The 14,013-nt window shown below is 44.8% G+C and overlaps 1 protein-coding gene across 2 annotated transcripts in view; it reads left to right on the forward strand.

Moving 5' to 3' along the window:
* Positions 1-11,048: 11,048 nt before the first annotated feature.
* The window catches only part of prdm4 (PR domain containing 4), a 42,411-nt gene continuing 39,446 nt past the window's right edge, over positions 11,049-14,013 (forward strand). Inside the window, exons 1-3 of one of the 2 annotated variants that reach the window (XM_078568234.1) lie at positions 11,059-11,115; positions 12,057-12,123; positions 12,747-12,877. In XM_078568234.1, coding sequence (XP_078424360.1) covers positions 12,748-12,877 — 130 coding nt within the window. In that variant the 5' untranslated portion in view covers positions 11,059-11,115; positions 12,057-12,123; position 12,747. Of the gene's footprint in view, positions 11,116-12,056; positions 12,124-12,746; positions 12,878-14,013 lie in introns of both variants that reach the window. The other variant, XM_078568235.1, reaches the window with a different exon arrangement.

Below are 14,013 nucleotides of genomic sequence, written 5' to 3' on the forward strand. Positions count from 1 at the left end.
TCACAGCACTGATTGCCATCATGTACATGGTAATATAGCAAACAATGTTTGAACACTTGGTAGAAGTAACAGTTATTTTGTTTTTTAAATATAAGACACGTAATGGCAGGATAGAAGGAGGTAGGTATAACAAGGATAAATGGCTCATAAATTAGCCTTGGTGGTTACTGAGAATTAAGAAAGACCTGGTGGAATTACCCTGGGCTGGTAGTCATGACTTAATGTGTGGCCCAGCAATGCTAGGTCTATAAGTTTGTTCCTTGAAATATGCTTCTAAGGAGGTGTTCTGAGTAAATACTATTTATTCATCTGTTCTCAATTGCAATATTGGAGGGCATTTTAACCTCTCCCTACCCAGCAGAAACAGGGACAGGGGGAGGGAGAGAGGGAGGGTTGGAGAGGGGGTGGAGAGGGGGAGGGGAATGCGTTGAGATGGGAAGGGGTGGAGGGGAGGGAAGGGGAGAGGAGGAGAAGGGGTGGTCAATTAAAATTGAGTTAGAAACTTACCTGCTCGCCAAGGACACCCACCCAAAGCTAGTGGGGTCCTTGTTTAGATATGCAGAATGAGTCCAGATGACACAATTGGGACCCTACTGCAATATTAACCACTGGATGATCTACCCTGGCAGGCCAAACTGCTTGGAACAGAAACCAAGACTAGAAAAGGTCCAACAAGTTAGCATTTTAAAAAAAATTTCCAGCGATACAGGTTCAGAATGAGTACAGGAATGAGCTTCGCAAGAAACTTTGAACCAACCCTGCCACTCTCCCCAAAAACCATGATCACGTCTGCACTCCCCTCCCCTGACCTGATACCAGGTAACATTCTATTGAATCCCAGGGTGTGGCCTCTTGCCACCCAAAATCCCATTCCCGCCTTCTGGCCTCCTTGGTACCCTCATCAGGTTCAGGTGTGAGTTTGTCCTGCTGAATGTCAAAATCAGCTAGGCCTCCCTCCTGTGTCCCTGGACAGGCCGGCCATTCACTAGGTAACATTCTCACCTATTTGTCAAAATAGAATCCATTGTCTTTGCAATTGTTGTTCTGAAGCTATTTTAAATCACCATCCTGCTTTAAGACTTGGGAAGTTACTGTTAGTCCTCACTCTTAATTATTAGGAATTAAACATTTAATTGTATTCAGTTGGTGGGCATTAACTGGAGTTTCAATTTTGCTTCTATAGCAGCAGATTGAAACTGTAGTTGATGGATTTGGAAATGCAATCTGTAATGTGTATCTTTATAAAGGGCTTATAAAGTGTGTGAAGATAAGGCTCCAGGTCTACCTCCAGGTCATCGCCTAGCTTTCCGGACTAGAACACTCACAGGTTGAACAGATACTCCTTCAAGAATACTCCACATCACTAAATTTTCTATAAGGTAAAATAAAAGTGATTTGTCTCCTCATTAACTCACTCAGATGAGATAGAGGCTGGAATTTTCCCTGAATTACACTAAGTGTGGTGGTGGGCGTGTAAAAAGAAGTTTATCCTGCCAGCTGTAAGGGTGAGTTTTTGCACCGTATTGTCCACTTCCCACCTCATTAAACAGGAAACATGCCGTTTTGCTGGTGGGTGGCCTCTAAACTGCAGCCATGCACACAGTTCTCAATGCTTGCAGCCCAGGGCTGCTCCAGTGAAGACATGTCCCTGAAAGCCAAGGAGAGTTCAGTGACCCATCACTGGAATGCCTTTTGGAGGCCCACTGTGATGTCATCCACCCCCCCTCTGCCCACAGGTCTAGCAATCTCATCACTCTGGCTTGGGAGGCAGTGGCAGAGGTGGTCAGTGCCAAGGCTGCACAAAAGAGGTTGGCCCTTCAGTGCAGAAAGACAATGAATGATCTCATCCGTGCCGCCAGGGAAGTCAACCATCTCATCACTCTAAACTCACACACTCACAAGCCCAGCACACATTCACTGGCATCTCACTCACTGCCAGCTCAAGGGACATCACCACTCACTCTCTAACACATCTCCATCTGGTTTCACCTCCTCTGGAGACTGCCTTCTTAACCATCATTATCTTGAGGCCACTTGCACAGATCAACATATGCCCCCACAAACACCCTGGTACAGCCCTCGCCCTGCAGCCTCTTCCCTTGCCTGAGAGCACTTCACCCTCTTTCCCAAGCAAACCTTAACCCTGCAGCCGTTGAAAAGCCACCTCTTGGCTGGTAGGTAGAGACTTGCCCATGAGCTCTTCTAAGTGTGATGTGGTGCTGCCTGCGAAGCCTGGCGCTGATGACCTCGAGTGCTGCCCAAAGCATAGAAACATAGAAACTAGGAGCAAGAGTAGGCCATTCGGCCCTTCGAACCTGCTCCGCCATTCATTATGATCATGGCTGATCATCAAACTCAATAACCTGCTCCTGCTTTCTCCCCATACCCTTTGATCCCTTTCACCCCAAGAGCTATATCTAACTCCTTGAAAGCATACAATGTTTTGGTCTCAACTACTTTCTGTGGTAATGAATTCCACAGGCTCACCACTCTCTGGGTGAAGAAATTTCTCCTCATCTCAAAGCAAGATAGGCAAACAAACCTCAAAGTCCTGAGCGAAGTACAGCTCGTCAGATGCATGTCACTTATGTACAGTTGTGAAATACGTTGGTGTACAGTCACGCCGACATGTGCTCATGATCCTGCGTGGGGGATGATTCCGGCGAGCAGGGCCTATAATGAGATGCTAAAATTGAAATTAGCTTCCCGACGTGCAATGGCGGGAAATGCGGCCCACCATTGACAGGCGAAGCGGACAATTGCAAACTGGTTTTACGACGGGAAACTAATTTTTGCAATCTCCCAATATTTTCCGCTCCTGCCCACTATGACGCCAGCCGCAAACAGGAGCAGAAAATCCTGGCTAGAGGCTGAGAATATATCAACAAAAAGATTATTCAAAGCAAAAGTTTGGTCAAATATTGAAGCATTGAAATTCAAGGCTAGATGTGATTTACTGTTGATTTTGAGTAGACTTTTATTTGTTTTGTCTGAGACTTATAGCCTTGTACTATTTCTCGAATTTCAATTTACAAATACTGCAGAAGGAAATGGTGTCAGACAATCAGCATAATGGGTGAAATATTTTGTCTTGTGGGTTTAAAGCACATGGATATTCAGGAATTGAAGAAATTAAAATGTCTTTTGCCAGTGCATTAAAATGAGTAAAGATTTACTAGAAGTATACTAGAAATAAATCTTAACAAATAAATAAAGTAAAACGAGAAATGTAACACAATGAAATGCATTGAAGAGGAGGTAGAACGAAGAGGGTAAAGATGATAAAGAGGAATAGTACTTAATCTGAGTAGTAGTAGAAAATGAAGAGAATGAAATAAATCCCTACTGAGTACAGCAAAGGAGAAAGAAAAATAAATTTATCTCGACTAATGCGTGTCCCTGACTAGGAAATTTATACCAACTATTGCAACATTGAAAAAATTTGCAATATTGAGCTTTTACTAAAAAAAAACAAGTTTCAAAAATTAAATAACATCATAATCCAACTGGGGATGAGGAGTGAAATACCAGAGAAAATCAAAAGGAGAAAGAAAACATACAGTGGATGAAAACAAGGATCAGAAAAGAATGAAAAAGGGAGAGAACTAGAAAGAAAAACAAACCATAAAGAGAAAATAGGAAAAAGGTAAGGGGCATGGATTTAAAAATGGTGGTAAAGAGAGAGAGAATGAAAAAGAAGATGAAAAGAAAAGGTTGCATAAATAATTCCTACACAAGAATAAAAAGAAAATTTGAAGAGAAAAGCACACTACCCAGGAATTTTACTTTCAATTGCTGTGGTTGTTTTGTGTACAATTTTCCTTACCTTTGGCTCTAAGATTTTCTGGTCATTTTTACTGTTTGCCTCACTCTCTGCAGGTGATAGCTCCCTAAGGGAAACGGGAAGCACAGGTTTTTCTGATTTCTTAGAGCCTGGAAAATCTCTAAAATCTTCCCAGTGTTTGAGCAGCTTTACAAGTTCCTGTCTTCTGGCCCAGGGAGTTGAGGAAAGCTTCACAGGCAGCAAACGGATGGCTTCTTTCTCTGTTATGCAAGGTATACCGAAGACTGTTTCAGGCTCCTGTGCTTTGGGATCAGATAATTCCGCTCAGATCAAAGAGTAGCACAGACTCTTCAGAGTCCTGCCTCCTCCCACCTAGACACTTGGAAATGTTTGAATAGCGGTGATTGAAATAACTTCACTCCAGCATAGATCAGTGATCAGATTTCAGCTTTACAGAGTGTATCGCGGAATAAGGGTAAATGAGAAGGGAGCTGGAAAATCAGACCCGCAGTCAGAAATACAGAGCTGTAGTAATACAAAGACAAATGTATGCAAACATACACATGGTGATAGATGGGAGAGATAGGTATAAAAAAGATAGCACAATAGATAAACACAGATGGAAACATTAATAAAGATAGATACAAAGTAATAGCTAGAGTGATAGATGAAAGTCTAGACAGACTGGTAGAAAAAAGATCAGTAGATTGGTTGTGATGATGAGGGCAGTAGTTTATTAGAATATACCTGCTGATTATACTCCAGTAAATTTGAATGATTTTTGCTGTGCATGGCAGCTTCCGTCTCGTAAGACAAAGATTTGTGCTATGGCGTTCAGCTTGGGGTTGAGCATCGCCTGGTGTGGCTCAGGGGCCTGACTCTGGCTTGGCAGTCTCTGTCACATTTGCTGCAGAGGAAGACAGTGGGCTGGGAAGGTGCACAATTTGCTGGTCTCTAATTTCTGCAGGCCCTCTTCTCAGCCAGCTGAGCTTTATGTTTCTGCCCGCCTCTTCCAATGCCTTTCCAGTCAGCCTCCAGAGATCATGGCTGTCAGTGACTGCCTCCCAGTTGTCAGTGTCAATGTCACCACCTTCATATCTTGCTTGCAGGTGTCCTTGTTGAGGGGAGGTGGTGGCATAGTGGTATGACTGGACTAGTACTCCAGATACCCAGGGTAATGCTCTGGGGACCTGGGTTCAAATCCCAACATGGCAGATGGTGAACTTTGAATTCAATGAAAAATCTGGAATTAAAAGTCTAATGATGACCATGGAACCATTGTTGTTAGGAAATTTATTTATTTTTATTAATTCACAGGATGTGGGCTTCGCTGGCTGGGCCAGCATTTATTGTCCATCCCTAGTTGCCCTAGAGAAGGTGGTGGTGAGCCACCTTCCTGAACCGCTGCAGCCCATGTGGTGTAGGTACACCCACAGTGCTGTTAGGAAGGGAGTTCCAGGATTTTGACCCAGCGACAGTGAAGGAACGGCGATATATTTCCAAGTCAGGATGGTGAGTGACTTGGAGGGAAACTTCCAGGTGGTGGTGTTCCCATCTATCTGCTGCCCTTGTTATTCTAGATGGTAGTGGTCGTGGGTTTGGAAAGTGCTGTTGAAGGAACCACGTGAATTCCTGCAGTGTATCTTGTAGATGGTACACACTGCTGTCCTTACCTGGTCTGGCCTAAATGTGACTCCAGACCCACAGCAATGTGGTTGACTCTTAAATGCCCTCTGAAATGGCCTAACAAGCCATTCAGTTCTCAAGTGCAATTAGGGATGGCCAATAAATGCTGACCCATTAAACGATGCCCACATCACAAATAATAATAAAAAGATATGGACGCCCAGGAGTTCGTGACCAGGTGGCCAGTTCACTGTACAAAAGGTCTTTGGATATGCAGCTTTCATCCATCTGATGAACATGGTTATGTCAGGGCAGATCTCATCCATAGCGATCAGTGTATGTTGATGGAATTAGCATACTCCAGGACTTCTGTGTTGGTGACCTTGTCCTGTCAAGAGATGCAATGGGTATGTCTGAGACAGTAAAGGTAGAAACTGTTCAGCCTTTTTTTCTGCCTAGCATATGCTGTCCAGGTCTCACCTCTAAGGATGCAGGTTTGGAAAGCTCGCATTTTGCTGTTCTCAGTCAGATTGCTGTTGCTCCTCATTCTCTTACTTAGCAAGAACATAACAGCTGCAGCTTTTCCAATATGTGTGTTGACTTCAGTGTCAAGTGACAGATTGCTGCTGAGCTTTTAGATATATGAAGCTATCAACACCCTCCAATGTCACCTTGTCAATGCTGGTTGATGGCAATATGACAACATCGTGGACAAGAACATTTGTCTTCCTGATGCTGATGGTCAAACCAAACACTTTACAGGTGTGAGAGAGTCTGTCCATTTGCCACTGAAGATGTTCCTGAAGATGGAATGTTAGTGTGGCATTGTCAGCACAGAGCAACTCTCTGATAAGGGCTCGGTATGCCTTTGTCTTGGATCTTAGGCGAGCAAAGCTGAACAGCTTTCCGTCAGTTCTGGTATATAACTAGACACCCTCTGTAAATGACCTGAAGGCACATGACAGCAGCAAAGAGAAGAATATGCCAAAGTGTGTCAATGTCAGAACAAACCCTGTTTGACCCTACAGCTGATCTCAAAGGATGCACCATCATAACTGATCTGACCCATCATGTTGTCATGGAAAGAGGAGATCACACTGAGCAACTTCAGTGGACAGCCAATTTCCTCCAGCAGCTTAAACAGGCCCAAGGTGGAATGCCTTGGTGAGATTGAAGAAGGCAATGTATAATGGTCTCTTTTGTTCATGGCATTTCTCTCACAACTGCCAGACTGAGAAACTCATGTCAATTGTGGATCTTCCAGTTCTGAAGTCACATTGAGATTCAGGGTAGATACATTCATCTAGGATCTACCATCTGACAAGGGCAACATGGGCAAATATTTTGCCCATGACGCTGAGCAGGCAGATGCCTTGATTGTTGTTGCAATCGCTGCGGTTGCCCTTGTTCTTGTCCAGGGTCACAATCTTTGCATCACGCATATCCTGGGGCACTGTCCCCTTCCTTCACATGACTGAGAAGTTCATACAGATGCTGCAGGAGTGCTGGTTTCCTGTGCTTGATGAGCTCAGGTGATATAGCATCAGCACCTGGAGATTTGTCCATGGCAAGCGAGTCAATAGCTTTGCTAAGCTCCTGCACTGTGGATTTGATATCTAACTCTGCCATGACAGACAGGCTTTCTGAGGTGCCCAGAGCTTCCTCAGTGACAGTGCTCTCCCTGCAGTTCAACTCAAGGTAGTGTTCCAGCTATCTGTCCAAATGTTTATTACAGTCGGAGATTACCTCCCCGCCTTTGTTTTAAATTGAAACATTTTCTTTGCTAATGGGCCTGTTGCCATTTTGATGCCTTCATTCATGCCCCTAGTATTCACTGGGTCAAAGGACATCTGCATATTCTGGCAAAGTTGTAGCCAGAAGTCACTGGCCCTCTGCCTAGTATTTGTTGGACTTTACTCGAACAGCTCTTCATGCATTTGGAGTTTTCTCACTCGGATCTCTCTTGTAAATAATGAGAGTGGACTGCTTGCCTTCAATGACATGTTCCATTACAGTGATGTTAGCCTTGAACCAGTCAGCATTTTTCCACTCTTGCTTCCAATTTGTTGAGAATGTCATATTGTAGATGGTGTCCTGAAGTATGCTCCATTTTGCTTCTGCCCTGTGTGTGGGAATGCTGGAGTGTGCCTGTTCAATCAAGTCACGGGACTGGGTTTTTTTATTTGGGTGGGCAGTATGACTGGCATTGATGTGTGGACAGCATTTCTGCTTTGAATGAAAAACTTCAAGGGCTAATCCTCTTGCTCATCGTACTCTGTGTTGAGAATGTTGTTCAGAAAATCACGTCTGGTGACAATTACATACATCTCTGAAATAATAAGCTGTGTAGAATTTCACAACTTACCTCTTACTGAACTCAATAGCCCTAAAATAATGTAATGCTCACTTCACATCGAGAAGAAAGAGTCCTATAATATGTTGGGCTGCCAGTGCTGTAGGGCCCACCCCCTTGTGCATTGTACCATAGTGGCAGGAACTAAGAAACAACTGGACAGAGAATTTAAAAGTCAGGAACTGTTATGGGGGAAGATATGTACATGCAAACAACATGAATTCCACAAGACCATCATTTAATGGTAGGCTCAGTAGTTTTACTTTCAATATCAAGTGTTTACTTTTACTTAGTGGAGCACTGCTGCCTCTTGAGGTTGTTCACTGAGGTAATGGCAGTATCCACATTGCTAAAGCGCTGCTGCAATTAAGACTACCATTGGCAGCAGCACTGTATTCTAAATAGGACAGTGGTCTAACAGTAACAGAACATTGTGAGAATCCCCCAAAATTACAAGAAAATAACATGTATACTATCTTCCATTTACACAAGTCAGGCGCTGCAATCTGGGCTCCATTGTGGAATGTGATCACAATTAAAGCTGCCCTGAACTTGTTACATTTATCCATAATTAACATTTTCAAAACTAAAGCCCTGAAATTCCATAACCGACATTCTGCAAGTCTGGCAGTGCAGCTTTTCCACTTGGCGTATGGCCTGACACACCCCATCAGATATTCCAGAGGTAGTTAATTGGAATATTGCTCGTTAGCACAAAGATACACCTCACCAGTAATTGCCAGTTATACCAGGAGGCTCAGAAAACATATGGGGAATGAAAGAAGTGCTTGTGCGAGTGCAGAATCTGCATTTTAAGCTGGAGCATTCTTAAACCAGAAACAATGAACAGAAAGGTCAAGAAATGTGCAATTGGGAGCCTGATTTAAATTTAACAGCTGCTGTGTGTGTGTTCAGAAAACCCAGCAGTGAAAGGGAGGCAGGAGCTGCTGGCTTAAGGGAGTAAGTGTCTTTTACAGTACTTCTGGTGTGTCAGGAGCAGCAGGAATGTTCTCTCCGGCTCCCCAAAGACACCTTCTACCTCCCCTTTGTCTATCACAGCCTAGCCCTTCCCCCCTGCCATGATCGTTGATCTTCCTCCTCACCAACCTCTGATCTCATCCCAGAAACATGATAGGGTCCCCCTTGTCCTCACTTATCACCCCACCAGCCTCCGCATTCAAAGGATCATCCTCCGCCATTTCCGCCAACTCCAGCATGATGCCACCACCAAACACATCTTCCCTTCACCTCCCCTGGCGGCATTCCGTAGGGATCGTTCCCTCCAGGACACCCTGGTCCACTCCTCCATCACCCCCTACTCCTCAACCCCCACCTATGGCACCTCCCCATGCACACGCAGAAGATGCAACACCTGCCCCTTCACTTCCTCTCTCCTCACCGTCCAAGGGCCCAAACACTCCTTTCAAGTGAAGCAGCATTTCACTTGCATTTCCCCTAACTTAGTCTACTGCATTCATTGCTCCCAATGCGGTCCCCTCTACATTGGAGAGACCAAACGCAAACTGGGCGACCGCTTTGCAGAACACCTGCGGTCTGTCCGCAAGAAAGACCCAAACCTCCCTGTCGCTTGCCATTTTAACACTCCACCCTGCTCTCTTGCCCACGTGTCTGTCCTTGGCTTGCTGCATTGTTCCAGTGAAGCCCAACGCAAACTGGAGGAACAGCACCTCATCTTCCGACTAGGCACTTTACAGCCTTCTGGGCTGAATATTGAATGCAACAACTTTAGATTTTAAACTCCCCCTCCCCCCATCCCCACCCCGTTTCTTCCCCCTCCCCTTTTTTTTCAATAATTTATATAGATTCTTCTTTTCCCACCTATTTCCATTATTTTTAAATCTACAACTAATACCTTGTTAGTCTTTCCACCCCACCCCCACTAGAGCTGTACCTTGAGTATCCTGCCATCCATTCTTAATTAGCACTTTTCTTAGATAATATCACCACCTTCAACACCTCTTTGATCCTTTTGTCCGTGACATCTTTTGATTATCTGCTCCTATCACTGCTTGCTTGTCCCCACAACCACCCCACCCTCAACTTCTCTCTCTCCCCGCCCCCCACCTTAAACCAGCTTATATTTCACCTCTCTCCTAACTATACTTAAGTTCTGTTGAAGGGTCATGTTGGACTCGAAACGTCAACTCTTTTCTTCTCCACCGATGCTGCCAGACCTGCTGAGTTTTTCCAGGTAATTCTGTTTTTGTTTTGGATTTCCAGCATCCGCAGTAGCTTTTTGTTTTTATCTCTGATCTTTTGCTCCTTTCATCCTCTCGGCTGCTGGGACAGTCAGCAGAAGTCCACCACTTTTGGCCTTCTTTCTCTACTCAGCAGCTGGCCAGCTTGTCTATTAGTATGGCTGCCGGATGGGAAACAGAAGAATAAATTATAATGAAATTGTGATGTTAAATTTGATAGGAGCTCTCCATCCCCAGCTTGGCTGGGTTTACTCTGCAATACTGTACTCCCCCACTTCCTCCCACCTCCCTGCAAAATATCAGGGCTTTAGCATCAGCTCCGTAACCCCAAGTTACATCCCCTTGGGTGTAGGAATAATTTTAATGACCTCACAAAGTAAAGTGTGATGGCAGCAAGGTGCTGTCCCTCTATATTTAAAACTTTATATATCATAGACCAATATTAATCCTAAATGTGCAGTACAAACTTAACAGAATAAACATTTGATCAAAATGTACAGACTCCTTCACCTGGAGCAGTTAAATGATATCACTGGGGAGTCCACTGGAAATCCACTGCATTTCTCTGTCTTTTACTTTTTACAGAAGTTGGAAGCAAGAAAGTTGCTTCCTCCAAATACAAATGGAACCCCAGATCATTTCCATTGCTGATTTTGCCTCCAAAAAAACTGCTTCTCCTTTCATGGCAACCAATTATATGCATTGTTTCCTCTTCCAGCTCATTAATTCCAAGGATCTAAAACCTGAAAAATTTCATCCTTCCTTTCATTTGCAAATTGAACTTTAAAACCGCCCCCACCCACCCCAAAGCTTGGTTTCATTCTTACTTGTGGTATCTTCGTGGACACATGCCTGTGATACAGTGACTACACTGAAAAGATAATTCATTGGGTACAAAGCACTTTGGAAGTCCTGAGAATATGATTAAACAAATGCAAGTTCTGCCCCAATAACTTAACCTTTCCTAATACTTCTCACAGCCTGGTTAACTAGTGTCCTGACCTCGACTGTGGGTCCGGTGTTGCGAGTTGAGCCTTTTCTGAGAATGAGCAGCAGGGGGCGCATTGGGAGAGCGCAGGCGCAGTGCGGCGGTGTGGAGTCGTGGCTGGATGTGCGGCTGCGCGGACTGTCAGGTCAGTGACAAACAATCGGGAGAAAAAGACAACAGAAAGGAGGCAAAGTAGCAAAGGCGAGATAGCGGGAAAGAGGCCGAGATAGTGAGGAGCCCGGGCTAGGCACAGCAACACCCAACCAGGCCTGTCCCAGCTCCCAGCAACTGTTAGGCTGATTGGGACCGCGCACAGAGCGAGCATCATTGATAACCCAGACTGAGGCATTATTAACCCGGCTAAAGACTATCAGCCGGATACCCTGACAGCCCTGACTCTGCTACCCGGCCCAGCCCGGCCCGGGGTGGCCACTGCACAGCTCCTTACTGTGTTAGCTTAACTGTGCGGGTGTCCGGCCCGCCCCGCACCCACTGTGTGTCCGGCCCGCCCTCGCCCCCCTCCTCCTCTGTGTGTCCGGCCTGACCCCCCTGCTCCCGGCCTGACCTGCACCAGCTCCATGCAGGACCTGAGCCCACTTTACACAACCCACATCTGATGAGAGTGATTGGCCAAGGTGCAACTGATGGTTTTTTTTTGAGTAGGACATGCATCTGCTCAACATTTTCTATGCTGCACAGACTGGGTGTCTGTGGTAAAGGATCTGTATATATTCATGGATTGCATTTGGTGGTTGTATCTTTATGGTTTGTGCATTTGTACTGGATTCCTGTTAAGTATTTCGTGGTTTCGTTGGTGTAAGCTGGTTGAGTAAGCATGTTATATGCTGATAAAGCCTGTGCTGGCATGTGACCTCAGGTTTCAGTAGGATGCTTTGTGCTGGGCCTGGGCTGCAGATGAGTTGGTTGGTGCTGGACTGGTATCCGTATTGGTTGGGATTATACGAGGGCTGGTGTAGGCAGGCGTGTACTGTATGGATTTGTGTTGTAACTAGGCTAGACCATGTTGCATGTGTGTATGGAGTTCCATATATTGTCTTTACCCTGACATTCTCTTGCTTTCTACAGTGGGAATAGATGGATATTTCAGGAGTGAAAACCTTCTGGGATAGGATAAACCAGGAGACACCTTCAGGTAAAATTCTTGCTTTTATCTTGGAAACATGTGATCAGTGTTTGAGGGAACCAGTTTCTTTTCTCTATGATGCAGTGCCTGTATATTGTTCTTGGTTAATTTTGTTGCTTGCATGGTGAGGAAGTGAGAAAATAATGAAGAGTGCAAAATGACAATGGTTGGTTGGAAGGATAGGTTTTTTTTTGAAAAGCCTTAGTGCAGTCAACTCATTTGGCCCCAGTCTGTAACCCTGGAATGAATTAAGTTAGTGCTGTTCAGATGCACAGAGTCAGGATCATTATAGGACAGGGTGACGTTGGATTCTCTGGAGTTTATATAATCAGATCTCTCGGTCAGTAAATGAATGGTCAGATTTGCAATGTAGGACTATAAACCCAGTTCCCTGTTGGATTTGTGGGATGAAGGTGGCCATCGTATAAAGTACGTTTGGCAGTGAATCCCAATGGAGATTTTGGATCAATGCATGTTCTTTAATGTAAGGAAATGTCTTTTGTTACACTATCTGTACTTTAAGTATTGGTTCCTGCGTAACTTTGTTGAAATAAACTGTGTTTGAGAATGCTACACCAGTTAATCTCAGGCCACATCAACAATTGATAACACATACATTGTGTATTTTCCAGCATGAATGACATGAACCTGAGTTCTGTGGGAATGGATCAGCTGAGTGCTTCATCTGTTAGCAGCACCTTACCTGTTACGGGAAGTCACCTAGGCATGGGTTCACCCACCCAAAACCCTCTCCCAGCTCCAGGTATGAAAAGCTGATTTAAACTGGAAGAATTCAGAGTGCAATAGCTGATATTCCCTGCCACCTATCAGTCAGTAGACTGCACATTCCCTGTTGACCAGTCACCCAGCGAACTCTTGAGTGCCAGTTGCATTTTCTTTTCTTTGAATTACCACTTCTTGCAAGTGTCTGTTTTGTCGTTTATCTTTCTCAATGTTCTTGCCTCATTGAATACGTAACTTTAACTCCTTGCTGTAATTAGCAAGCCTCTACCCATCAGCTCCAGACTGGGAACTTTGTAGATGATTAACACCATTTTAGAATCTTAATCCTGTTTTCACTAAAGGTTTGTGAGCCTTTCTGAGCTTGTATCATTCTATGGCAGAGGTGGACAAACCTTCTGAACCTTAGGGGGAGGCGCTGGCATAGTGGCATTGTCACTGGACATGGCAGATGGTGGAATTTGAATTCAATAAAAATCTGAAATTAGAAGTCTAATGATAACCATGAAACCATTGTCGATTGTTGTAAAACCCATCCAGTTCACTAATGCTGAAGTGCTTTAACTGTTGGAAATCTGCCACCCTTACCTGGTTGTCCCCTGAAAACAAGGGCAATTAGGGATGGGCAATAAATGCTGGCCTAGTCAGCGACGCCCACACCCCATGAATGAATAAAAAAAAACTCCTAAATGTCCTCTGAAATGGTCTAGCAAACCACTCACTTGTATCAAACCACTAAAAAGTCGGCATTGATCTAGGCACCGGAAATGACAACGGCAAACACAGCCTTGTCAACCCTGCAAAGCCCTCCCTACTAACAATGCCAAAATTGGGAGAGCTGTCACACAGACTAATCAAGCAACAGGAATCTTACCTTACATACCTCATGGAATCATACCTTACAGATCATGCCCCAGACACCACCATCACCATCCCTGGATATGTCCTGTTCCACTGGCAGGACAGATCCAGCAGAGGTGGTGGCACAGTGGTATACAATCAGGAGGGAGTTGCCCTGGGAGTCCTCAACATTAACTCCAGCCCTCATGAAGTCTCATCAGGTCAAACATGGGCAAGGAAACCTGTTGCTGATTACCACGTACCATCCCACCCCCCTCAGCTGATGAATCAGTGCTCCTCCATGTTGAACAGCTGGAG

This window comes from Cetorhinus maximus, chromosome 22, assembly GCF_964194155.1.
Source record: "Cetorhinus maximus chromosome 22, sCetMax3.hap1.1, whole genome shotgun sequence".
NCBI classification, from domain to species: Eukaryota; Metazoa; Chordata; class Chondrichthyes; order Lamniformes; family Cetorhinidae; genus Cetorhinus; species Cetorhinus maximus.